At 38.5% G+C, this 23,499-nt stretch overlaps 3 protein-coding genes across 4 annotated transcripts; all 3 read left to right on the top strand.

Moving 5' to 3' along the window:
• Positions 1–12,330: 12,330 nt before the first annotated feature.
• LOC121399528 (protein FAM135A-like) lies at positions 12,331–14,639 on the top strand. Its single transcript, XM_041580557.1, has 3 exons — positions 12,331–12,712; positions 14,083–14,250; positions 14,365–14,639. Exons 1-3 carry the CDS (start codon positions 12,687–12,689, stop codon positions 14,528–14,530), a joined length of 360 nt encoding a protein of 119 aa, XP_041436491.1. The 5' UTR covers positions 12,331–12,686; the 3' UTR covers positions 14,531–14,639.
• A 113-nt stretch (positions 14,640–14,752) lies between these two features.
• LOC121399526 (protein FAM135A-like) lies at positions 14,753–21,333 on the top strand. Of its 2 annotated transcripts, XR_005965115.1 has the most exons (10): positions 14,753–15,156; positions 16,111–16,160; positions 16,249–16,383; positions 16,532–16,605; positions 17,367–17,509; positions 17,630–17,777; positions 17,878–18,209; positions 18,925–19,022; positions 19,777–20,225; positions 21,259–21,333. XR_005965115.1 is itself a non-coding variant. In XM_041580555.1 (7 exons), exons 2-7 carry the CDS (start codon positions 16,122–16,124, stop codon positions 18,086–18,088), a joined length of 750 nt encoding a protein of 249 aa, XP_041436489.1. In that variant the 5' UTR covers positions 14,753–15,156; positions 16,111–16,121; the 3' UTR covers positions 18,089–18,484. The 2 variants fall into 2 exon arrangements, 1 of the variants encoding a protein (XP_041436489.1); XM_041580555.1 differs by lacking the exons at positions 18,925–19,022; positions 19,777–20,225; positions 21,259–21,333 and having other exon boundaries at positions 17,878–18,484.
• Positions 21,329–23,246, top strand: LOC121399527 (protein FAM135A-like). Its single transcript, XM_041580556.1, has 4 exons — positions 21,329–21,593; positions 21,909–22,019; positions 22,331–22,444; positions 22,770–23,246. The coding sequence occupies exons 1-4, from the start codon at positions 21,401–21,403 to the stop codon at positions 22,973–22,975; spliced, it is 624 nt and encodes a 207-aa protein (XP_041436490.1). The 5' UTR covers positions 21,329–21,400; the 3' UTR covers positions 22,976–23,246.
• The last annotated feature ends 253 nt before the right edge of the window (positions 23,247–23,499 follow it).

Genomic DNA, 23,499 nt, shown 5'->3' with positions numbered 1-23,499 from the left:
TCAAAATTAAGATTTTGATAAATAACCCCCTAAATAAACCCAATAGGATTGTTTTACCAAGTAGTTTGGATCAAGTACAAGGTATAGTTTTATTATTACAGAGAAAAAGGAAATCAATTTTAAAATTCTGAAATATTTGATTAACCTGGAGTCTATGGGAGACGGCCTTCCAATAATTTCGGAGCTTTCTGGATAACAGATCCCATACCTGTATTAGGGATCTACTGTAAGTTATTAATTTCCTTTTATTGTTTTAATGGTTCCATTTAACAAAATTAGTTTAATGGGCATATCAATTACTCCTGTTTGTCATGGAAGCTTACAATCTATTTTCCAATGGAATAACCAGCACATGGGACTGTACATCAGACACAGGCAGTGACAGCCTGGTTGGAAATCACAATGACTTTTTAGGCTTTTCTTCCAATCACGTGGTTAAGAAATACTTTGCTGCGCACATTTTATAATCCAGCTCACAATGTTCCGATGCTTTTTCTTCTGAGGTTTCAAAAAACAATCTCTGAAATGCACCAACCAGAAAAGATAAAAGAGAGACAGGGAAATAGACACTGATTCCAAGTGCCAAACAATTTACCACGGAAAGATGGATTTCCAAGATAAGGCTTCCTAAAGCGGGTGTATTTCTGATGCCTCCTCTAAGCTCTGCACTCACTGCTTCCAAAATGAAATGTGTCTTCATAGATGTGATAAAGGTTAAAGGGATACTGACACATATTGGAAATTTCTCAACAAACCTACAAAACAAGAAAAGGACCAACAAAGGACCTTTAGCAGGTCTTGTACTTTCAGTTAGCAGAGAGGATGAGAGGAAGCTGTGCTCACCAACAGCCTTACTTATCACATACAATGCTGATCTCTTGAATGAAAATATTGCTTTGCTGGTGCAGTTTAGATGTTACAGTCAGTAATTATTTTATTAATGCTTTAGACGCTTTCGTTCCTCGGATGGTACTTACACCTTACAGATCTTACTCACACCTGTAGTGACCACAACACCCCAGAGGTTGTACTTAATGGTGAACTAGTCCCCAGCCCAAGCAGATGCGCACAGCAGTGTATTACTCCTGACCAATTGAGTCCCTATACTGGTGGGTGACACCACAGGGTACTAACTCTTCCTGGTCTCCTCTCTGGAGTCACAGACTAGCTACCCTGATCCTGCCTCTCACATCTAGAACGAGCTATTACAAAACTTTCCCAGCCCTTGCTTCAGCTACTGGGGCCTAACTACATCCCATGCCATGGCTTTCTATGGCACCTTATAGCAGCCCCTCTGGCATTTGCCAGAACCCACAGATTGCCAGTCCAGTCCTGGTTGCCACCCTGTGATATTTTACCATGCTAGCCGGTAAAACACCTGCCAAGGCCAGGGCCGGTATTACAAATTTACCGGCAATGTCCCACCACTGGCCGGTAAAAACTGTCTAAAAAGGTGGCAACCCTAGGTGGCTTCCCCTTTTAAAGACTAGGGAACCCTGACACCCCTGGACAGCTACTGAACAGTCAGGGAAATACTTTAACTTGGAATAGGAAGTTCCAAGTTAGCAGGCCAAAACCTTCTTGGGGGGTTTTGGCAAAACCGGAACCCTCCTACATTTATTATTAAAATTACCATTATCCTGGAAGCTATGACCAAAAAGGAACAACAAAGCAACACATTTTTTTCTACCTGGATCATATACATCATTAGTCTTCCGTAAACACTTAGATACGTAACAATACATTCATTTCAAAACACAATCTGGTAAGAAGGGCAATCTGTTACTCCAGGAAACCAACAAATTTATCCAAGATACAATACAGGAAACGAGTCGTACTACGAAGTCGCCTCCCAGGAGCCACCGTATTAATATGCTTTTGGCATCCTATGAACGATAAAATAATTGAACCTGTGAATCTTGATAAATACTCTTGGAAATCTTTTATAAGATCATGTAAAGTACTGTTAAAATGTTATAACCCTTTTTCCTTTCTTCTTTTCTTCCCCTCTTTATTTTATGTTCATACTCTAAAGTCTAAAATTGCTCCGATGCGCGCGCTGCAAACGGCCCCGGTTGCTTAGGGCGCATGGCCGGCCTGGCCCAGCTCTGGGATAAGCCCATTACAAATTATTATTAATATTATTAACATGTATTTATATAGCACCAACATATTCCACAGCGCTGATGGGTAATCACCCAAAATAACACACACAACAGAGGTATAAGTAGTAAATGGCTGCTTTATTAATTACAATTCAGTAAGAGAAATTATATTAAACATGTATAATTGTCCACTTATCCAGCTGGAAGCCTTAATCTGCCTACTTAACTCAGGCTTCGTTTTATAATTTAGCCAATAGTCCATATCAGTTTTATTATGCTACATTGTTTAAAGGACTTACCTCCAGCTGCAACAATACCTGGTGTGAGGGTGAGACTGAGACTGTCTCAAACTGAGCGCTACCTTCTTGGTTCACTGCCATTTGCTAAGTAACCTGACCGTAACTGACTATGATGTTCCAACGTGGAGCCAGTTATATAGTCTTCTTAGATAACTTTTAACATTAAATTAATACACAGAGTAAACCCCGACAGGAATTCACTGATTGATACAAATATATTTCAAGTTTCTCTTTATTTTGTGGAGAATATTTCACATTTTACAAGTAGCTAAATTTATTTATAAATAGATAGAAACTCCAAACTCAGAAACAGCAGTGAGAAAGAAGAAGTGAAAATTCAGCTCCCAATTCTGCAGAGGAACATGTAGCCTTGAAATGACGCATGTATTGATTTAATGGGCCGTGTGATATTCTCCTGAATCTCAGCCACTCCACATATTTAAAACTCTTGTGAAATCCATTTCTATACGTCGCACTGCTCAGCTGGTTGTATAAAACTTGGTGGTTAAATAGTGTGAAAAATAACTGGTTCAGACAGTTGGCTATAACTTTAACATAATAAAACAGGACACATTCTTTTTGCATGGGTGACCTTATGAATGAAGGAGAAATCGGGGGGGGGGGGGAGAGGGAAGAATGAATGAATTTAAAATGAGTCAAATGGTTTTCCCATCTGTAACTAATATGGTAACAACAAGGCCAATCTCTGTCCTTTATAAATTGAATTATACTTTCTAAAATTCTGAAGTATGCAAACCCCTGTATGAAATTGAAACTGGAATTCCATCCATTATTGTACCTCCTACAAGTTTCTACTCTTGGCCAAAGAGCAACACGTGGAAACAAAATCCATGGAATTCCAGGCTGCAGTTGCACAGATGGCTTCCACAGAACACTGGCCATTTTTTATTTGCTGATTGAGCTATACATTAATATGGGAAAATGTGTATTATCATTCCTTTATTAAAGGGGAACTGTCATTATTTTTAAATAGTTTAAAGGGGAACTAAAGCTAAAATTGAATAAGGCTAGAAATGTTGTATTTTGTATACTAAACATGAACATGAATTTACTGCACAAAAAGCCAAATCAAACAAATAATTTATGCTTTCAAAGTTGGCCACAGGGGGTCACCATCTTGTAACTTTGTTAAACATCTTTGCAAGACCAAGACTGTGCACATGCTCAGTGTGGTCTGGGCTGCTTAGGGATCGTCATAAATTACCAAAACAGCACAAGTCAAATAATATCTGCCAGAAGCCAATACAGCAAGACTGATTAATAATCAGAATATACAGACTGCACTGGGTCCTGTGTTTTCATATAATCTAATGTGAATTTTTTTGTTTTTGTATTGTTTCATGCAAAGTTTCTCAAACTCTGCAGATCCAGTGGCTGTAGCAAAATAATCCTCCAAATAGAATCCCAGTTTATCTGTTTAAATCTGGCTCCATGATCTTTGTCCCTGCAGCTGAAGTTGGAAACAGTAAAGGGGATGTAAAGGCAAAAATGAAATCCAATACAAATCTCTACACAGTCGCCAACTGCTCTACAGGGAAACAAACAAAGCTGCTTGAGTTCTGCATGGCTGGGAAGTAAGGCGGGGGCTCCCCCTGCTGTTCATAAGTATGATTGTTTCCCTGCAGAGCAGTTAGGGACCGTCTGACAATTCCTATCCACAGCAGTAAATGAAGGGAGAATTTCAATGTATACAGTCAGGTTTCTTATAAAAATGGTATACATTTTTTTAATTGGAGATAGATTTCTTTTTCATTAAAGAAAGTAAAAATGGGATTTTTTCATTTTTTTTGCCTTTATATGTCCTTTTAGGAAGCTGTTTAGAGATAGTGTTTTATTTTCTTACTGCCTCAAGTCAGAGATCACATATCATGCAGGAAGGTTGGAAAATACCATCAGATGAGTTGGATTTGGCCTACCAAGTGGGTGGCTAGATTGTGGAAACATCTTTTCAATTAACAATCTCTTCAATTGAGTGGAACATCCCTTGGCCTGCTTAAGTTTGCTGCATAGAATAATTCTAGCATAGTGATGAACCATTTTTGGTATAGCTCAAGACCTATAAGGGAGAATAATACAGTTTGGTTAGAGTCTAAAGTTATTATAATTCCCCCTCATAGTATAGATTCAGTATAAAATGGTTCAGTAAATGTTAGGCTTTTTGTCAAGGAAAACATCATTAATGGTGTAATGCTGCTGTCAATGGAACATTCTCTACTTGGAGAATGATTCTCAGTGGGGTGCCGCACAAGTTCTTTATTGGGTTTGTTTTATTTAATTTTTCATTAATTATCTAGGTGATGGCACTGTAAGAAGTGTACCTGTGTACATAGTTAAATCGGGTTGAAAGACAAAGTCCATCAAGTTCAACCCCTCCAAATGAAAACCCAGCATCCATATACACACCCCTCCATACACTCACATAAACTATATATACTCATACACTAACTATAGAGTTTAGTATCACAATAGCCTTTGATATTATGTCTGTCCAAAAAATCACTAATGCCACTCTTAAAGGCATTAACAGAATCAGCATCACAACATCACCCGGCAGTGCATTCCACAACCTCACTGTCCTGACTGTGAAGAACCCCCTACGTTGCTTCAAATGAAAGTTCTTTTCTTCTAGTCTGAAGGGGAGGCCTCTGGTACGGTGATCCACTTTATGGGTAAAAAGGTCCCCTGCTATTTGTCTATACTGTCCTCTAATGTACTTGTAAAGTGTAATCATGTCCCCTCGCAAGCGCCTTTTTTTCAGAGAAAACAACCCCAACATTGACAGTCTCCCCTCATAATTTAAAGGGATACTGTCATGGGAAAAAATATTTTTTCAAAATGAATCAGTTAATAGTGCTGCTCCAGCAGAATTCTGCACTGAAATCCATTTCTCAAAAGAGTAAACAGATTTTTTTGTATTCGATTTTGAAATCTGACATGGGGCTAGACATTTTGTCAATTTCCCAGCTGCCCCTGGTCATGTGACTTGTGCCTGCACTTTAGGAGAGAAATGCTTTCTGGTAGGCTGCTGTTTTTCCTTCTCAATGTAACTGAATGTGTCTCAGTGGGACATGGGTTTTTACTATTGAGTGTTGTTCTTAGATCTACCAGGCAGCTGTTATCTTGAGTTAGAGAGCTGTTATCTGGTTACCTTCCCATTGTTCTTTTGTTAGGCTATGTCTAGCCCCATGTCAGATTTCAAAATTGAATATAAAAAAATCTATGACTAAGCGCCGGAGGGTGCGAAACGCGTAAGGTGGGATATGTGGGGTAGTATGTACTAGATACTGTTTTAATGTGAATATCAATGAATTAGTTTTGTTTGTATATGTGTTTGTATTATGGGAAACAAGGTTTCTTTTTTAAATTTTTAGGCACTTAGAAGCCTATATCTTTTTATTGCAGTGGAATTACATCTACATCTAACATATTTTGAAAGCAGTGGGGAGCAGGGGGTGCGATTGGGCCAGGGCCCGCACCCCCTCAGGGCCCCCCCTGCAGCTCACGCGCCACGATTGCGGCGGTTCCGGGTGTACGGGCGGCGGTTCCGGGTGTACGGAGGGGGGCTGGGGGCCCGGCAGCGTGTCCCGCCCCCCTCTAGTTACGTCACTGTTTGAAAGCTTAGGTTGTCCTGAAAAAAACAATATATTGTTTAACTGGGTAAACTAAAAGACCCTCCCAGGACCCTCCCACGGCTCCTAACGTGAAAGAGTGCAAATTGTTCAAAAATGGTCTGGCGATAAAAGTACCAAATCGGTTGTCGGTGAAGGGGTTAAAGGGGTGGTTCACCTTCAAGTTAATTTTTGGTGTGTTATAGAATGGCAAATTCTAAGCAACTTTTTAATTGGTCTTTGTTATTTATTTTTTATAGCCTTTTTTCTTCTGACTCTTTCCGGATTTCAAATGGGGGTCACTGACAAAAGCTCTGTAAGGCTACTTAATGTTATTGATACTTTTTATTGCTCATCTTTCTATTCAGACCCTCTTCTATTCATGCACCAATCTCTTATTCAAACCAATGCATGGTTGCTAGGGTAATGTGTAACCTAGCAACCAGATCGCTGAAACTGCAAACTGGAAAGTTGCTGAATAAAAAGCTAAATAACTCAAAAACCACAAATAATAAAAAATGAGGACCAACTGCAAATTGTCTCAGAATATCACTCGCTACATCATACTAAAAGTTAACTCAAAGGTGAACAACCCCTTTAAGTAATTTATGTAATTTCCATAAAAACTGCCCTGAACGTAATGCAACTTACAGAGCGGCATAACCTGTGTATTAAGCACAGACAGTGCAGAGAAGGGCAGCAGGGGCATCAAGTTATGACAGTGCAGATATTTGTTATTATTATGTAGTCGGATATCTCTGCTGATTGGCTGCTGGTCAGATATGGAGCTTCATCTTATTTGCAGTTTATAAGCAAGTGTATAAGTATAAGCACACCAGCCCAAGAAATGCTCACATATACACATATTAAATACAAAGTCACATCTTATGCCCATAGTATTGCACAAAGGATGATTTTGTGACTGTATGGGTGCCCTTACACTGCGATTAATTTGGTGACTTAGTCTTATGTATAAGACCAAAATCTCTTGCCTGATGGATATCTGATTGGAGCTTGTGTGATCAGGCTCAACATCCCATTGGCTGGGGTTTCATCATTTCACGCAAGCAATTCTCAACAGACAGAATTCACAGTGTTGGTCGGAATCTGAACATTCCCATGAGCTCTATTTTAGCCACTGCATGTTGATGATCTGATCAGCGGTAGTTGTAAGGGGTTTGGGGATAGGGGGCCTAGTTGCACCTGACCAGGTCATTCCCACATTGTACAACACAGAATTTTATTTTCAACACACACTATACAATATGGGGTCTAAACATCCTAAATGCTGTGCAGTCAGCTGTCTGATCTCCTCCATACTGTCCAACACAGCAGGGTCCAGACTGTACAATACAATACCATCTCTCCCACCACATACCTCGCCATGGGGCAAATTCACTAAAGGGGAATTTTCGTGGGCAAAGACTACGGCACAGTTCGCACCACTTTGTCAGGCGTAAATGCTGTACAACTGTGCTAATTCACTAAAATGTAGGGATGCACCGAATCCAGGATTCGGTTCAGGATTCGGCCATTTTCAGCAGGATTCGGATTCGGCCGAATCCTTCTGCCCGACCGAACCGAATCCTAATTTATATATGCAAATTAGGGACGGGGAGGGAAATTGTGTGACTTTTTGTCACAAACAAGGAAGTAAAAAATATTTTCCCCTTTCCACCCCTAATTTGCATATGCAAATTACGATTCAGATTCGGTTTGGTATTCGGCCGAATCTTTCACAAAGGATTCAGGGGTCCAGCCAAATCCAATATAGTGGATTCGGTGCATCCCTACTAAAATGCAAAGTTTCGTCATTGTACACAAACAGTGGCAAATGTTTGTGCTTTTCACACTTTCTTTGTGTGAGACATGGACAACATTGTGCTGGGGAGGATAAGCTTAGGCCAGGAATCCATGTTGTGTGGGACTAAGCTGCGCTGCACATGTAGACCTTTAACCATTGGTATGTTTCATGGTGCACAAGTATTGTGAGTAAACTGTACTAATCCTGACCAAAGCATCTGAGTGTTCCATTCTGAAGTTTTCCAGGCCTACCTACATGATGTGTAGACACTGTACCAGGCTGAGCTTGGGGAGAGGAGAAAGAAGACATCAAGCTACTCAGGCCTTCAAAGGAGGTGCAAAGGAGCTCATTGGCCAACACACACACAGTAACAGGGGGTGGGACAGACCAGCAAAGGTCCCCATGCAGAAATAAGACCCCACTACAACCAAAAAGTCATGGTGGTGCAGAGCGGTAATACATAATTTTATATAAAATATTATAGTTCTATTAAAAGAGAAGGAAAGCCATGCTATACTTGGGGGTGCCAAAAGTTAGGAACCCCCAAGTGATTATATCTACTTACCTGACACACCAGGCTGATGCTCCTATCACTGGCCGGGGGTTTTACCAGCGAGCACCACGGAGCAATCATCTTCCTGCTTCTTCTTTCTTCTCCCGGCTGCCCGTGTGCAGTAAGTAGAGTTCAGTAAAGCTGAACTTTAATGAAAAAGCCAACTATTTTGTAGCAGGGAGAAGCAGGAAGACCATTTCACTGGTATCCCTTGTACTTAAGCTAAATTGGTTTAAAGGAGAACAAAACCCTAAACGACTAAACATGTTGTATTTTATATATTGAACTTCGCAGGGCTAGGTGTTCAGCAACCCCCTTGTTATGTTTAGGCTTTCATAGTTATGTACAGGAGCTCACTAACTTGGATTTTGTTAGGTCATTTTGTGCCAGTGGCGCCGTAGCTAAGCGTAGGGGTCGTCATAAGTCATCAAGCAGAAAATGAGGTCTGTCTGTCTGTCTGTCATAAAAGCTGATGCTACCTCCTACTTACTGCACCAGCCCCATAATTACTGGCCCTTCATAGCTGCATATGTTAAACTTAGAGAACCGTATCAGAGATGGAGAAATTCCCCCATTAAGGGCTCACCCAGAAATGAATGAACAATAAATAGTAAAATCCATACTATTCAAATAAACACATACAAAGGCCATTGCAGTGAGAAACATGTTTATGGCACAGAGAGGTGTGTTATTACAGCTTCCACCCTTAAGCTGGCCATAGACGCAAACATCCGATCGTACGAACCCTCGTTTCGTACGATTTTCGGACCGTGTGTAGAGAGTCCCGACATTTTACGTGCCATGCCGATCGTTCAGTTAATCGGAGAGTTTATAAGATTTCTGTCGGCTGCCGATAATATCTCTGCGTGTATTGCCGATCTGACGATTTTCAGTGGGAGACTGTCGCCAGCTTTTGTCGGACATAATCTTTCGTACGATTGCTGTCAGGGGCAGAACATCGGCTGATCTGTTCTTTTACTACTTTATTTAAACTGAAGGTTAGTGGCAGGTCAGGAGATGGGGAAGTCCGATTGTTGTCCGATATTGCAGGTAAACCAGCGCGTCTATGGCCACCTTTATACGTAAATACAAATAAGCAGCAGGGAATGTCCTATCAGCAGGAGAACTATGGCAACTCCCACTTCTATTACAAATATAAAGAGATGGAATGTTTTGTGTGCATAGTAAGCTGTACCTTTATTACTATATTGTCTAAGGGAAACACTATGGCAGCTCCAACCAACCTGTATTAATACAAATAAATAGCCAAGGGGTGTTTCACTCTTTGTAATGGAATTTATCAGAAAGCTGTTGTGCAAAGGCACAGAGTAATAAATAATTACACATGCTTGGAAAATCCTTTTTAGGTATAAAAAACAGGAAATTAATTAAAAATGGAAGTTAAAAGCACAGATAAACTCCTGTATAAAGGCAGAATGAGGACTGATATGGTCATGTTTAAATTGATGTGGCCCTCAAGCCTTCCTTATTTTCTGCTGATATCGTCCGTTTTGTATGTGTAACAGTCAGTAAATATACATATTTAATAAGAGAAAAACATTTGAGCTCATTGGAAGAATCAGGGTAATTTATATGATGTGCAGTTAAACAGCTGTTTGCAGCCAGGCTTTGGGAAGCTGGACATCAAGTCACATGATGCGCCATTATGACATCACCAGCCACCGTGTGATTGTGAGTAAATAAAACACACACATTAGTGGATGAGTTTTCCTTTAGCTTCGCACTGTATTTGTCTTGTTTCTTTCTTTTCTCTTTTTATTGAGCAACATGAGCTTTGCACTGTAATAACTTTCCTTGCACCGTTTATTAGAAATTCAAACAGAATCCACAGTGAATTACATTCAGTTGCCTTACAGCAGTCCCACTGTGAGGTCATCAGTTAGCAAGTAAACACCATCAGAAAGTAGGTCAGTGTCATTGTGACATCACCAGCCACCCTGTGATGTCGGTTAAAAACATAACAGGAATCAGTTTTCCTGTGACTTCACATCGTGTTGCATCGCAGGAAAACTTTCCCATAATTTCACCCATTTTTTTAGATTTTTACTCTTTTTACGAACTAGGTAAGTGAATAAATCTTACATTTTAATACATTTGAACGTTTTTCAATAATGAGACCGAAGAAAAAATATTTTTTTAAGAGTTAAAATGATTTTCCACTTAGACTCACTTTCCTGTTTGTTCGTTTGCTTTTTAGTATATTAAGATGAATCAAAAAACAACATCAATAGAAAAAGTCCAAGCTACGCTTGAGTTTTCATTACATCTAGAGCAATTCCAGAATCCGATTTCTCTGCGAAGTGGGTAAGTGTGTCTTAAGGCTTTAAGGAGTCCCTTTTGGTTACATTTCTGAGTTTAGATGAATCCAAATCTTCCAAAAAAATCCTAGGACTGAGCTGAATCTTAGATTTGGAGCATACTTCAATATGGCAGCTTCTAAGGCATTGCTCTTAGATACTTAGGGGCAGATTTATCAAGGGAATTCGAGGGAATTTTCAAAGTAAAAACATCCGAAATTAGAAGTAATTGTTTGGATACTTCGACCATCGAATAGGATACTACGACTTCGACTCGAAGTAAAATAGTTAGAATATTCGACGATTCAATAATCGAAGTACTGTCTCTTTAAAAAAACTTCGACTTCAATACTTCGCCAAATAAAACCTGCCAAAGTGCTATGTTAGCCTATGGGGACCTTCTAGAGCAGTTTTTTGAAGTCGAAGAAAAATCGTTCGATCGATTGCTGAAATCCTTCGAATCATTCGATTCGAAGGATTTAATCGTTCGATTTTACTTCGACCACAAATGGCCAAATTTGATGAAAAAAAAACTTCGACTTTGATTTTCGAAGTCGAAGTAATTCAATTCAATGGTCGAATTTTGAAGTATGTTCAACTTTAAAAATTCGACCCTTGATAAATCTGCCCTTTAGAATATCCTTTGATATATAGAAGCATTCAGGCAAATCAAGGTCCAGTGATGGATGAATTTGTCCTGTTTCACTGAAAGATTTGTGAATTTACCGTGAAATTGGCGAAACATCAAAAAGTTTGCGAAACGCATTGAAGTCAACTGGCGTCAAAATTATTCTATTTTGACGCCCGCGACAATTTTTATACACCCGCCTATTGTGTCCAAATGTATTAAAGTCAATAGGCGGCCAAATAATTTAGACGCGCGATAATTTTTATTTGCGCCACTATTCTGACTCGCACCCATGTTTTTTGAGACTGCGAATTGCACCTGGCGAATTTATTCGCCCATCACTAGTCCCCTTTAACAGAACGTGTTTATGAGGGTCAGAGAGAGTTGAATTTTAATGTCACGTTTTAAATATTGATATTGTCAACTTTGTTTTTGTTTGTAGATGTTGGCAAATCAAGACATCCTTTGAGGTTCTGACGAGCATCCCTCACACAATTGAAGCAAGGATTTTTCATACTAAAGGTACTTGTTACGTATACCCTCGTTACCTAGTTCTGCATATGGAGTTTTCAGGTCCCGTTCAATGGATTCAGGTGCTTCATACGGAAAGATTTATGTTCCTCTTTCCAGGCACTGATTCTGATCAACATTTAGACCCAGTTTAAATTGGGGAAGATTTATTAAGGGTCGAATTGAAAATGTAAGTTTTTCTATGGTCAAAACTATAAAATTCGACTAGGGAATTATCCAAACTCGATTTGAGTTTTTTTAAGAAATTCAGATTCGATTTTCGATATTTATCGCCCAGGGATCAGTTTGTAGCCTTCCTGAGAATTGAGTTTGGTCGAATTTGATTCGAGTTTTTCAGTCTGTAAAATTCATCTGAGTTTTACATATTCAATTCTAATAATAACTATTCGAATATTCATATTTTGAGACAAATCTAATTTATGTAAGTTAAAAAAAACACATGAATTTGAAATTCGACCCTTGATAAATGTGCCTCTATACGTTATTATTGTTGACATAGTCTTCGCTCACACTGTTGTGTAATCGTTTGGTAAATTGTGCAAAACGATTCTGTTTTAGATGATCTGGCATATCCGGCTACAGTCGACGGCAGTGTCCTCTCCAGCAGTGAGTTTAATATTTTTACGACCAAACAGGCTGTTACAATTGACGACGTCGTGATCTACAGAGTTAATCTCCTCCTGGATGAGAGTAAAGTAAGTGATACAAAGTCTTTTAGATCAGGTTTGTGTTTCTGGGTTCCCTATACCGTATCTTACGTTTCTTTTATTTTCTCTGCAATGACAGATTGAAGAGACTCTGAATTCCCTGGAGAGCAAGATGAAATTTGACATATACTATGCAGAGTAAGTAACTCCTTTCTTTCCCATCACTCGAATGTTTTTGCTTCTCTGGAAAATGTTTCGATTACTCCTTGCTAAATGACGGGACTTCACCCAACCATCCTTGTATTAGACTTACATATAGAAATAGATTTACTACCTGAGCAGTTAAAGGGTTGTTCACCTTTAAGTTAACTTTTAGGGGCCGATTCACAAAGGGTCGAATATCGAGGGTTAATTAACCCTCGATATTGGACTGGGAATTAAAATCCTTCGACTTCGAATATCGAAGTCGAAGGATTTTAGCGCAAATAGTGCGATCGAACGATCGAAGGATTATTCCTTCGATCGAACGATAAAATCCTTCGAATCGAACGATTTGAAGGATTTAAATCCAACGATCGAAGGAATATCCTTCGATCAAAAAAACTTAGGAAAGCCTATGGGGACCTTCCCCATAGGCTAACATTGAGTTCGGTAGCTTTTAGATGGCGAACTAGGGGGTCGAAGTTTTTTCTTAAAGACACAGTACTTTGACTATCGAATGGTCGAATAGTCGAACGATTTTTAGTTCGCATCCTTCGATTCGAAGTCGAAGTCATAGTCGAAGGTCGAAGTAGCCCATTCGATGGTCGAAGTAGCCCAAAAAACTCTTTGAAATTTGAAGTTTTTTTACTTCGAATCCTTCACTCGAAGTTAGTGAATCGGCCCCTAAGTTTGTTATAGAATGGTTAATTCTAAGCAACTTTTCAATTAGTCTTTATTATTTATTTTTAATTTGTTTTTTTAATCATTTGCCCTTTTCTTCTGATACTTTCCAGCTTTCAAATGGGAGGTCACTGATCCCATCTAAAAAAACAAATGCTCTGTAAGGCTTCAAATGTATTGTTTTACAATTTTTTTTATCACTGGTCTTTCTATTCAGGCCTCTCCTATTCATATTTCTTATTCAAATGCATGGTTGCTAGGGGAATTTGGACCCCAGCAACCAAATTGCTGAAATTGCATACTGGAGAGCTGCTGAATAAAAAGCTAAATAACTCAAAAACCACAAATAATAAAAACTTAAAACCAATTATAAATGATCTCTCTAAATCATACTAAAAGTTTATTTAATTGGCATGAATGATTTTTTTGTCCTGACACAAGGACAACCGAGAACAGATTATATAGTTACATAATTAATTTGGTTTAACCCTATTAAATGATCCTCAGTGCATATATGTATATTCATACACACGTATATAGATCTAGCAATAGACTTGGTTAAGTGACAATACTGTTCCATAAATTAGGATATAATTCATTGTAATACAAGAAAGCTAACAAGACTGATGGGTTAGTCAAATCTGATTTGTGTTTAATACATTGATCTTCTGGTTTTATCTGAACAGATTAAACGAACGTAAGAATTTGACACCAATCTGCAGCGAGGACATGACACTGCACTTTAACCTGCATCGAGGGATTCATGGCCACATGAATATAGTATTTAAGACACTTTCAAAGCTCTCCGTCAATGTTCACGGCCTGTTGGTAGTATTACAACCCCCACTGAAGAAGTAAGTACACGGATTGTTATTGTCCGATATAGATGATGAAATTTTTTACTATTTGATTAAGAAATCATATCAAATTCAAGATAATACATCCATCTATATTTGTTATTTTTATAGCTTTCCCGAGAAAAGCTCAGTATTCAAAAGGCTTCTTCCTAACCGGTGGACAAAGGCTAAAATACCGACGTTGGAAAGTGTCATTTTTGGCAAAGACTTCAAAAAGAAATTGGCAGCAGACGTAAGTAAAAAACATGAATTTGTATTTGAACCTTCCAGGGGGTAAAAACAGTTATGTGAGTGGAATTTTAAATAGGAACAAAAGTTCACAGACAACCCCAGGCCCCTCTAACAGCCAGGGCCGGAACTAGGGGTAGGCAGAGTAGGCACGTGCCTAGGGCGCAAAGCTGAGGGAGCGCCAGGCACGTACCTGCTCTTTTGCCTACCCCATGTCCGGTCCTGTGTCTCCCTGGCTGCCGCTGGTAATTTGCATTTAAATGCGCTTGCACGCATGCGCGCTGGCGCGTACTTTCACGCATGCGCGGTTGAGCACACACTAAGCCGGCGCCGTGGCCGGCCAGGTTGCCCGTCTCTGCTAACAGCATTCCTCCCTCCTCCTGAACTCCAGCACTTTGCACTTATGTCTGTAACTGGCAAAAGAAAGCAGAGTAGTGCTGTGGGGTAATAGGGCTCCATATTGTACTGCTTTGTGTCCTCTGCTTTCTTTCTTTCTTCATGCCTCTGTTTCTCTATTTTAGGGTAAAAGCTTCGTGATCGAAGAGAAATACTTGCAGCATGCCTACCGTTTCCTCTCAACGCTACGATCCTGCTTGCTGCTTTCCTATGATGGACTGTACAGTTATTTCACCTCCATATCAGAAACGCTGCCTTCCTCACTCAAGCTGGAGCTTGGTATGTGATTGCTTCTACTTTGTGCCATGTATTTGGCCTGTTAGGTTTTTTTCAACTTAGTTCATTTAAACATTGATCTTTCTCTGACCACCCGACATCCCAAATTTATATTAGATATTGATGAGTCAATGAACACATTCTTTCCTCTTGGGAGTTTAAAGATTATGGGCATTAACATATAAAGTGCTCATTAAGGTGTCCCAAAGTGACTGTTAATTTACACACTGGCCTTGATAGTATCTTCAATATTAGATCAGTGACAAATGGGGCATTTTGGTTGTAAAACTCATCTCAGGTAACTCACCATCATTAGGAAGCACTGCGAGTAGCTGGGCACCTACAATTATTGCCTACAAATCTAACAAGACACTTCTTATTCATTTTATTGAGATGTTTCCTGTGGTGGGTAACAGGTGGTTCCATTGCTGCTACAAGTAGTAGTGATCATGACTCACAGTATGCCGCAGCCTTTAAAGGCAAAGGTAAAGAATTATTACTTTTAGAAAGACGTGTGGGTTAATATAATAAAAGATGCTCATTTTGAACCATGTCTGGTAACCTGAGTAATCACAGGCTTGTTTTTAAACTGGTGACCAGTGAATTGTACCTTTTCATTGGTTACTATGGCTTAGTAGACCTGGTGGCACAAGTTTTATTGCATTAACCCCTTGCTTTCTAAATCCACCTTGGAGAATTACATTGGTCATCTGGACAATTCCCAAGAAGTCACAGTATGTTGTGTCCTTCTTCTGTCACACCATTGTTATATCCTAAGGGCTCTTCGTCCTTTCCAGTCTGATCCACTACATTTTTTCATCACAGCAGCAAAGTAACACACCAGGGAAAGGGAATATGAACAGCTTCTATTCTTAGATAAAAAAACACATTATAGTGAATTGTAATATAATGCTGTTGTTTCACTGCTCATTTGCATGGTCTTTGTTTCCTCCTCAGAAAAACTTGATATGAAAGCCCGGCTCAGTGAGTTATCTGACAAAGTGACGGTAAGTTTGCTTTCCATATTGGGGTATTTTACATACTGTATTCTCCATGTCTGCACAATGTATTGATTATTGAATATTGTAACCATAGGAAATAGAAGACGCCAATGATCTGCCAGAAGCAATAAATGGCAGCCTAATAGAACTGTCATCTCAACTTCTCAATCTATGGGGAATATTTCTTCAATCCTCCTTGGAGAGTAAAGCAGAAAAGCAGCAAATAAAGGTAAGGAGCAGACTGAATTGGATTTAGGGCAGATGCAGCTTTCCTCTTGTGCCCTTCATTCCTCAGTGTGGCTGCATTTATTGTTTTATACTGTTGTTTTCTCTCAAGATTGTGCTTATGAACTGCGTCTATTCTTATTGTTTTATAGGAAGAAAAGTTCAAGAAGTTGTTCTTTTCTACTGACCATCCCCGAGAAGAAGCTATTTTATATGATGAGAAGATGTGAGTACAATGGGTTTTCTTCAAATATTTAAATCTAGAGAAGTCAGTTGTTCTCTGATTGGGGAATATTGCATTTACACACTTTTATGGGCATTGGAATCATTTACTAAACTCTGAATGCAAAATCAAAAAAAATTATGATTTTTTTATAAAAAGACTTTTACAAAAATTATGAATTTTCCGAATTTATTAAACCCTGAGGATGGAAAAGTCAGAATCTAAAAAATCTGGCATCTCAGACCTGTCGAGGTTACATATAAGTCAATGGGAGAAGTCCCAATGATTTTTTGATGTGCACTGTGTTTTCGGGTGAAAATTCCAAAGAAATTGTGAAAATCGGATGGAAAAATCATGAATATCTAATTTTTCTTCCCACAAAGCAAATGTTCGGGAAAATGTAATGATAAATAAACGTAAAAAACCAGAGCGGATTTGATTGGAGTTTGTAGCAGAAAATATTAAGATAAATTTGGACTTTGATAAATAACCCCCTGAATGTCCTTTACATTTTTACCTCTAAGAGATACTTTTATATGAAAATGTCATACTTTTGTCATGCTAATGTAATAAATGGTACAAATTTACTACAAGTCTGGTATCCTTAGCAACCAAACAGCAGATATTATTGGTCTGATTATTAGGTGTTTAAAATCACGTGATTGGTTGTTTTTGGATACTACAGCTTTTTTATGATAATAATAATAATAATAAAGATTATTAAGATAAGATAATTATTTATAAGAACCCGTTTCCAATTGCAGCGCTCAAAGGCATAAAGAGATTTATGAAGAAGTAAAAAAATCTCCAAAAGTCAGTTGTTCTCTCGAGTGCCTGGACACGGACATTGTATCGAAATCTGCTCCAGTGATCTTTGAAGACCGGTACTTAGAGCCTGACGCAATTGGTACGTATGGAAAGAATCCACGGGTGTTCGTCCAGAACTCCTTCCATCCAGTATCTTTTGAATACGTATTTCTAAAGTGCCAACATTTTCCTGCTAACATTAAACATTTTGATTTTATAGATTGTTCAGAAGATGTTAAATCTTCCCCTGTTGCCTGTACTAAAGATCCGCGCAAGAAACTGAAGTCATTGCGTACTATCATGGCAACAGATGGAAATCTTGATTTAAGTGCCTCCTTTCATGACATGCCATATACTCTGAGGAAGGGGTAAGTGTTTTCACCCAGAATTTTGGATTTCACCCAGTGGTGTCATTTCTACAGATATTGGTATTAACCTAAAAATATATCTTTTGGTTTTGTTTTTCAGATTGTTTGAGGCTAAAAAAGAACTGAGAGAATGGATAAGTCGGTTCTTTTCCAACAACCGTTCCAAGAAGTTTACTCTGAGCATGGAGCTAGTCAACGACTCAAATGAAGGAATATCTGTGCAAATCAGGATGAGACCTTCTTATTGTAATTACCTTTTTACTATATCTTCTCCTGTGGGAAATATAAATATAACATACATTTTACCTTAACTTGAACAATAACCATGGACTTATTTCTACCCTAGGTACAACAGATGAGCAAGTAATAACTACCTTTGTATATGGATGTCACGGTGGAAGAACTGCTGTCATCGGACATCTAGGAAACAAGGTACAGTATGTTGCCGGCACTTGGAACAAGATAAATAACTGAGGGAGAAATGGTTACGGGATATATTGTCCTCTTGCCCCTTGCTATTTGCTGCATACCTGGTTCTGACTATTGAAACAATAAAAATATTGAAGCCGTATGATTATAGGAAATCTAATCTGGGGGAGGGCTGACGCTACTTTGTCGTGTCAGAGTCCTGAAAGAGAGTTTAAATTGTTTTACAGGTATAGGATCCCTTATCCGGAAACCCGATATCCAGAAAGCTCTGAATTATGGAATGGCTGTCTCCCATAGACTCCATTTTATCCAAATAATCCAAAGTTTTAAAAATTATTTCCTTTTTCTCTGTAATAATAAAACCGTAGCTTATACTTTATCCCAACTAAGATATAATTAATCCTTATTGGAAGCAAAACCAGCCTATTGGGTTTATTTAATGTTTAAATGAATTTCTAGTAGACATAAGGCATGAAGACCCAAATTACGGAAAGATCTGTTATCCGGAAAACCCCAGGTCCCGAGCATTCTGGATAACAGGTCCCATACCTGTATTAAATTTAGCCCCTATAGGTTGCTAGAGGAAAGGGGCCTTAAAAATATAGTCTTTAGAATGCCCAAGGTATTAAGTCTCTGTTGTTCTTCTGATTCTTAGGTTTTCAAGGCAATGCTGTATTAATTTCAAATTACTTATAAAAAATTTTTGTTTTGCTTATAGGATGAAACTCTGGCTGAATATGATTCTTTGGCAAATCGTCTATTGAGCCAAATTGCACAACTCATAGAATCGAACAGTTTGACAATATCCGGGATCAGGTAAAGAATGTGATATTGTACATACAGAAATGCTATCTTTATATCTCTCTATCTACAAATATACATACAGCAGTCAGGGCACTTACTATGCACAATATTACATAGAAATAGAAGTAGTTCATTTTTCACCAGGACCAGTGACTTTGAGTAACCAATCAACATCTAGTTGCCTGTTGGAAAGGGAGAATCTCATTGGTTGCTATTGATTACTGGGGCTGGTACAGTAGTATTTACCCCACTGGTGCTTTGTACAGATCGTTATTCTTAAATAAAATGAATGTTCTCTGATGCAATCTCATAAAATTAAATGCAAATACTGTATATCTATATGGGTCTTCCAACAAACCATGAAAAAATTGACATCAGGCATCATATACTCTAAGGGGCCGATTCACAAAGGGTCAAATATCGAGGGTTAATTAACACTCGATATTCGACTGGGAATTAAAATCCTTCGACTTCGAATATCGAAGTCGAAGGATTTTAGCGCAAATAGTGCAATCGACCGATCGAAGGATTATTCCTTCGATCGAACGATAAAATCCTTCGAATCGAAAGATTCGAAGGATTTTAATCCAACGATCGAAGGAATATCCTTCGATCAAAAAAACTTAGGAAAGCCTATGGGGACCTTCCCCATAGGCTAACATTGAGTTCGGTAGCTTTTAGATGGCGAACTAGGGGGTCAAAGTTTTATTTTGTGTTTCAATGGACAGTTTTACTTGACCCAACATTGTGTGTTCTTATTGTGTAGATTATTATCCAACGAAAAGAAACTCCTTTGGGAGCAACTTGTACCTAAGCGAAAAGTCCGAGAAAATCAGAGCAGTTCTACTGGTAAGATAAACATTGATTTTTCCATTACATTATGAAGGAAAGATGGGCATTACTTTGATTACATTGACTTATTCTATTTTATTTTTATTGTAGGTTCCAAAGACAACGCCAGTAGTAAAGATGACGGAACACATCTAGTAGTCTGTGTACATGGCAGAGCTGGTAAGTAAAAACTATTTTAAGATTGGATTCTGACACCAACACTTGCGGGTGTTTTGTCCTATGCTATACCATTGCCTTGCCCTGTTAAAAAACAGCTTTATTTCTTCTCTAGGTTCCGAATATGATCTTGTATTAGTAAGACCTTACATCGAGTGTGGCGTGACACATGGAAAGACCGACTTCCTAATGTCTATGTACAACAAGGTACGTACGCTGACATGTCTGTGCATCGCGTTCTGAGGGAGATATCGCTATTCCTATATGAAATTGTTCAAACATTATATCCATCTCAGCTCAATGTAAACTAATAGACAATGATGATAAAGGGGCCGATTCACTAACTTTTTACTTGAAGGATTCGAAGTAAAAAAACTTAGAATTTTGAAGTGTTTTTTGGGCTACATTGACCATCGAATGGGCGACTTCGACCTTCGATTACGACTTCGACTTTGAATCGTAGGATTCGAAATAAACATCGTTCGACTATTCGACCGTTCGATAATCGAAGTACTGTCTCTTTAAGAAAAAACTTCGACCCCCTAGTTCGCCATCTAAAAGCTACCGAACTCAATGTTAGCCTATGGGGAAGGTCCCCATAGGCTTTCCTAAGTTTTTTTCCTTCGATCGTTGGATTAAAATCCTTCAAATTGTTCGATTCGAAGGATTTTATCGTTCGATTGAAGGAATAATCCTTCCATTGTTCGATAGCACTATTTGCGCTAAAATCCTTCGACTTCGATATTCGAAGTCGAATGATTTTAATTCCCAGTCGAATATTGAGGGTTAATTAACCCTCGATATTCGACCCTTTGTGAATCGGCCCCAAAATGTAACTATCCTGAGAAATGTATAATTTTATTATTAGCTTTTTATTATTTTACTGATGATTAATATGAAATGATCAGTTGCAGTGGGGGCCCATAAAGATCATTTTGATATTTAAATGAAACAATTAACAAATTAACCCTATGATTGATCGATCAGAAGACAAAAACGACTTCTGTGGGATTTGAAATCCCAAGATATATAGAAAAATATGATCACATTTCATGGAAAATGTTGCAGCGATAAGACAGGAAGTGGATGTGTTTTAGAAGATTATTGTTGCTGGTTGTTAGCAGATAGGCCCTTTATTATTGCTATTTTATACGCCGTTAAATAATTGTGGCAGCTACAATGTTTTCATTAGTGCTGGTCTCTATGCATGTCTTTTTTACTTCTCGTATTTTCTTTACAGGGCTCCACCTCTGAAGATATTGATTATTTGGCCAGCGGTCTCCTAATTGAAATATTAGAGCACATAGGAAGCAAAAAGCTCATTATTGCCAGAATCAGGTACAGTAATTAGCAAGAATCTCTATACTTATTAATTAATATGTATGAATTTTTTTATAGTAATGTTAATTTTCTCTCCCCGCAGCTTTATTGGCTTCTCTCTGGGCGCTCTGATAATACGCGCAGCTCTGTGGAGACCTGAATTTGAAGCCTTCCTTGGAAACCTGCACACTTTCCTCTCCTTTGGTGGACCACATATGGGTCTTATGTGCCACAGCAGAAATCTGTTTAAAACTGGTAGGGATTTACTGGCTACATTGTTTTATTATTGACAAGTAACTGACTGATTAGAAACAACAAGAAATATATGTAAATGGATTTAACCCTGCTTAATTTACATCAAGTACAATGTAATATATCATTATTACAGGACAAAAGTCAAAAATATAAAGTATTATTTTTAGGAAAGTTCACAGCTGTATTTTGAAACTTTTAAGATGCAGTGTGTTTTATTGATAATATAACCCCGTACCTTTACCTTTACATTTCAATTAACTTTAGCATGTTTGTATATAATACAATTAATAAATATGTGCATGTCTTTTGTTATAGGCCTGTGGCTTGAGCAGCTGTTCGATAAATCTGTCTCCGTATCCCAGATGGCATTCACAGATCACAAAGACCCAAGACAAACGTTCCTGTACAAACTTAGCCAGAAAACAGGTAAGACATTGGGCCCGTCTTTTGTATGGATTTCATCTGTATATTAAATTGTACAAAATCCCCAAATAAAGCTACTGTTATTTGATAGTTTTATTAGAAACGAGCGAGGTAGTGTTTTAAGATATTTGCAGGTCTTAAAGTGCAGCCACCATGGACCTGATATGAACCCAATACTCTTGAGTAACTTACATTGCAAAATAGCGATTTCAAATTTATCTTATTGAAAGTATCCTCCCTTCATTTCATGGCACGTCTGTATTGATGCCTTAACCTTGTTCTGGAATCTCATGGTGAATATTATTGTATTACAGGCTTGGAACACTTCAAGAATGTGATTCTAGTGAGCGCGTTACAAGATCACATTGTTCCCTATCACTCCACTCGTATTGAAATGTGCAAAGCTGCTCTGAAGGGAGATGAGATAGGTAAGGGTCTCACTTTTAAACATATGTCTACTGAATGGAGTACATGCACCATTGAAGCACGAGCCAGTTCTCCACCATCCAAGACTCCCACAATGCCTTGCACACTGCTGTGATTCTTTACAGGTTTGTTTATCACAGAACATACATCAGACTAAGGAAAGTAGGCCTCTTGGCTGGAGGAGAGTTGACCCCTGCTAAATAGTTCTAGCTGTACATTGTATTTAAAACATTTCCAGCACATAAAGAAGGTGCACAAGATAAGTTTGTTGCTGTAATGGAAAGGCTACCGTATATTTATTAATAATGTTTTCCATTTCCTTTTCAGGAACTGTTTATACTGAGATGCTCCGAAACACCCTTGAGCCTATTCTAAAGAACAAGAACTGTAACTTTGTGAGATACGACGTTAGTTTTGATATGCCCAAATCATTCAATTCTTTCATTGGACGGACGGGCCACTGCGCATTCGTTTCATCTTGGCAATTTTTGGAGAACTTCTTTCACAATGCTGGCCTGAAATATTTTGAATAGAAGAAATGTGATGCCCGACATGTTTAATGCTATTGAAGTGCCAGAGACATGGAGTTGCAGAACCTTTACTACCTTGTTGCACAATGAACAAACAACACTGACTTCTCTTCTACACTATACGAGCTGACGCCAAAGGCAAAAGAAGAAGAAGATTCCAGAAACATCTTTATCTTACAGCGCTGCATATATCCATGTATATTTCCTTATACTGTATATACCTTTGTATGTAGCACTTTGTATATAAACATTTGTAAAATTTATATATTCTTTGTTACTGACACCAATAAAATAAACTTTATTAAAAAAATGTTTTGATTTTGTTATCATTACCAGGTGGGTCACTGGTCACATTTGCCCATGCCCAGCACATTAGACATTGATGAAAGCTGCTGAGAACTTCAACAAGTTTTTAACTGGCCATAGACTGTCCCATGCCTTCCCACCAGGCTTCTACCCCAGAAACATGCCACCCACATGCACATTTATCTGTGTAATTAACCTTGGATAATTTACCAACACCGGTA

This window comes from Xenopus laevis, chromosome 1S (genome assembly GCF_017654675.1).
Source record: "Xenopus laevis strain J_2021 chromosome 1S, Xenopus_laevis_v10.1, whole genome shotgun sequence".
NCBI classification, from domain to species: Eukaryota; Metazoa; Chordata; class Amphibia; order Anura; family Pipidae; genus Xenopus; species Xenopus laevis.
The sequence above is the reverse complement of the archived record's forward strand: the minus strand, read 5'-3'. Positions and strand labels throughout refer to the sequence as shown.

Bases quoted from the DNA above. Each gene is read 5' to 3' on its own strand.
- LOC121399528 (XM_041580557.1), top strand. From the start codon at position 12,687: ATGAAATTTGACATATACTATGCAGA. The intron at 12,713-14,082 runs GTAAGTAACTCC...TTATCTGAACAG, and splicing joins TTTGACATATACTATGCAGA to ATTAAACGAACGTAAGAATT. The intron at 14,251-14,364 runs GTAAGTACACGG...TTATTTTTATAG, and splicing joins TTACAACCCCCACTGAAGAA to CTTTCCCGAGAAAAGCTCAG.
- LOC121399527 (XM_041580556.1), top strand. From the start codon at position 21,401: ATGAATTTTTTTATAGTAATGTTAATTTTCTCTCCCCGCAGCTTTATT. The intron at 21,594-21,908 runs GTAGGGATTTAC...CTTTTGTTATAG, and splicing joins CAGAAATCTGTTTAAAACTG to GCCTGTGGCTTGAGCAGCTG. The intron at 22,020-22,330 runs GTAAGACATTGG...ATTGTATTACAG, and splicing joins CAAACTTAGCCAGAAAACAG to GCTTGGAACACTTCAAGAAT.
- LOC121399526 (XM_041580555.1), top strand. From the start codon at position 16,122: ATGAAAGCCCGGCTCAGTGAGTTATCTGACAAAGTGACG. The intron at 16,606-17,366 runs GTGAGTACAATG...TTCCAATTGCAG, and splicing joins ATTTTATATGATGAGAAGAT to CGCTCAAAGGCATAAAGAGA. The intron at 17,510-17,629 runs GTACGTATGGAA...TTGATTTTATAG, and splicing joins CTTAGAGCCTGACGCAATTG to ATTGTTCAGAAGATGTTAAA.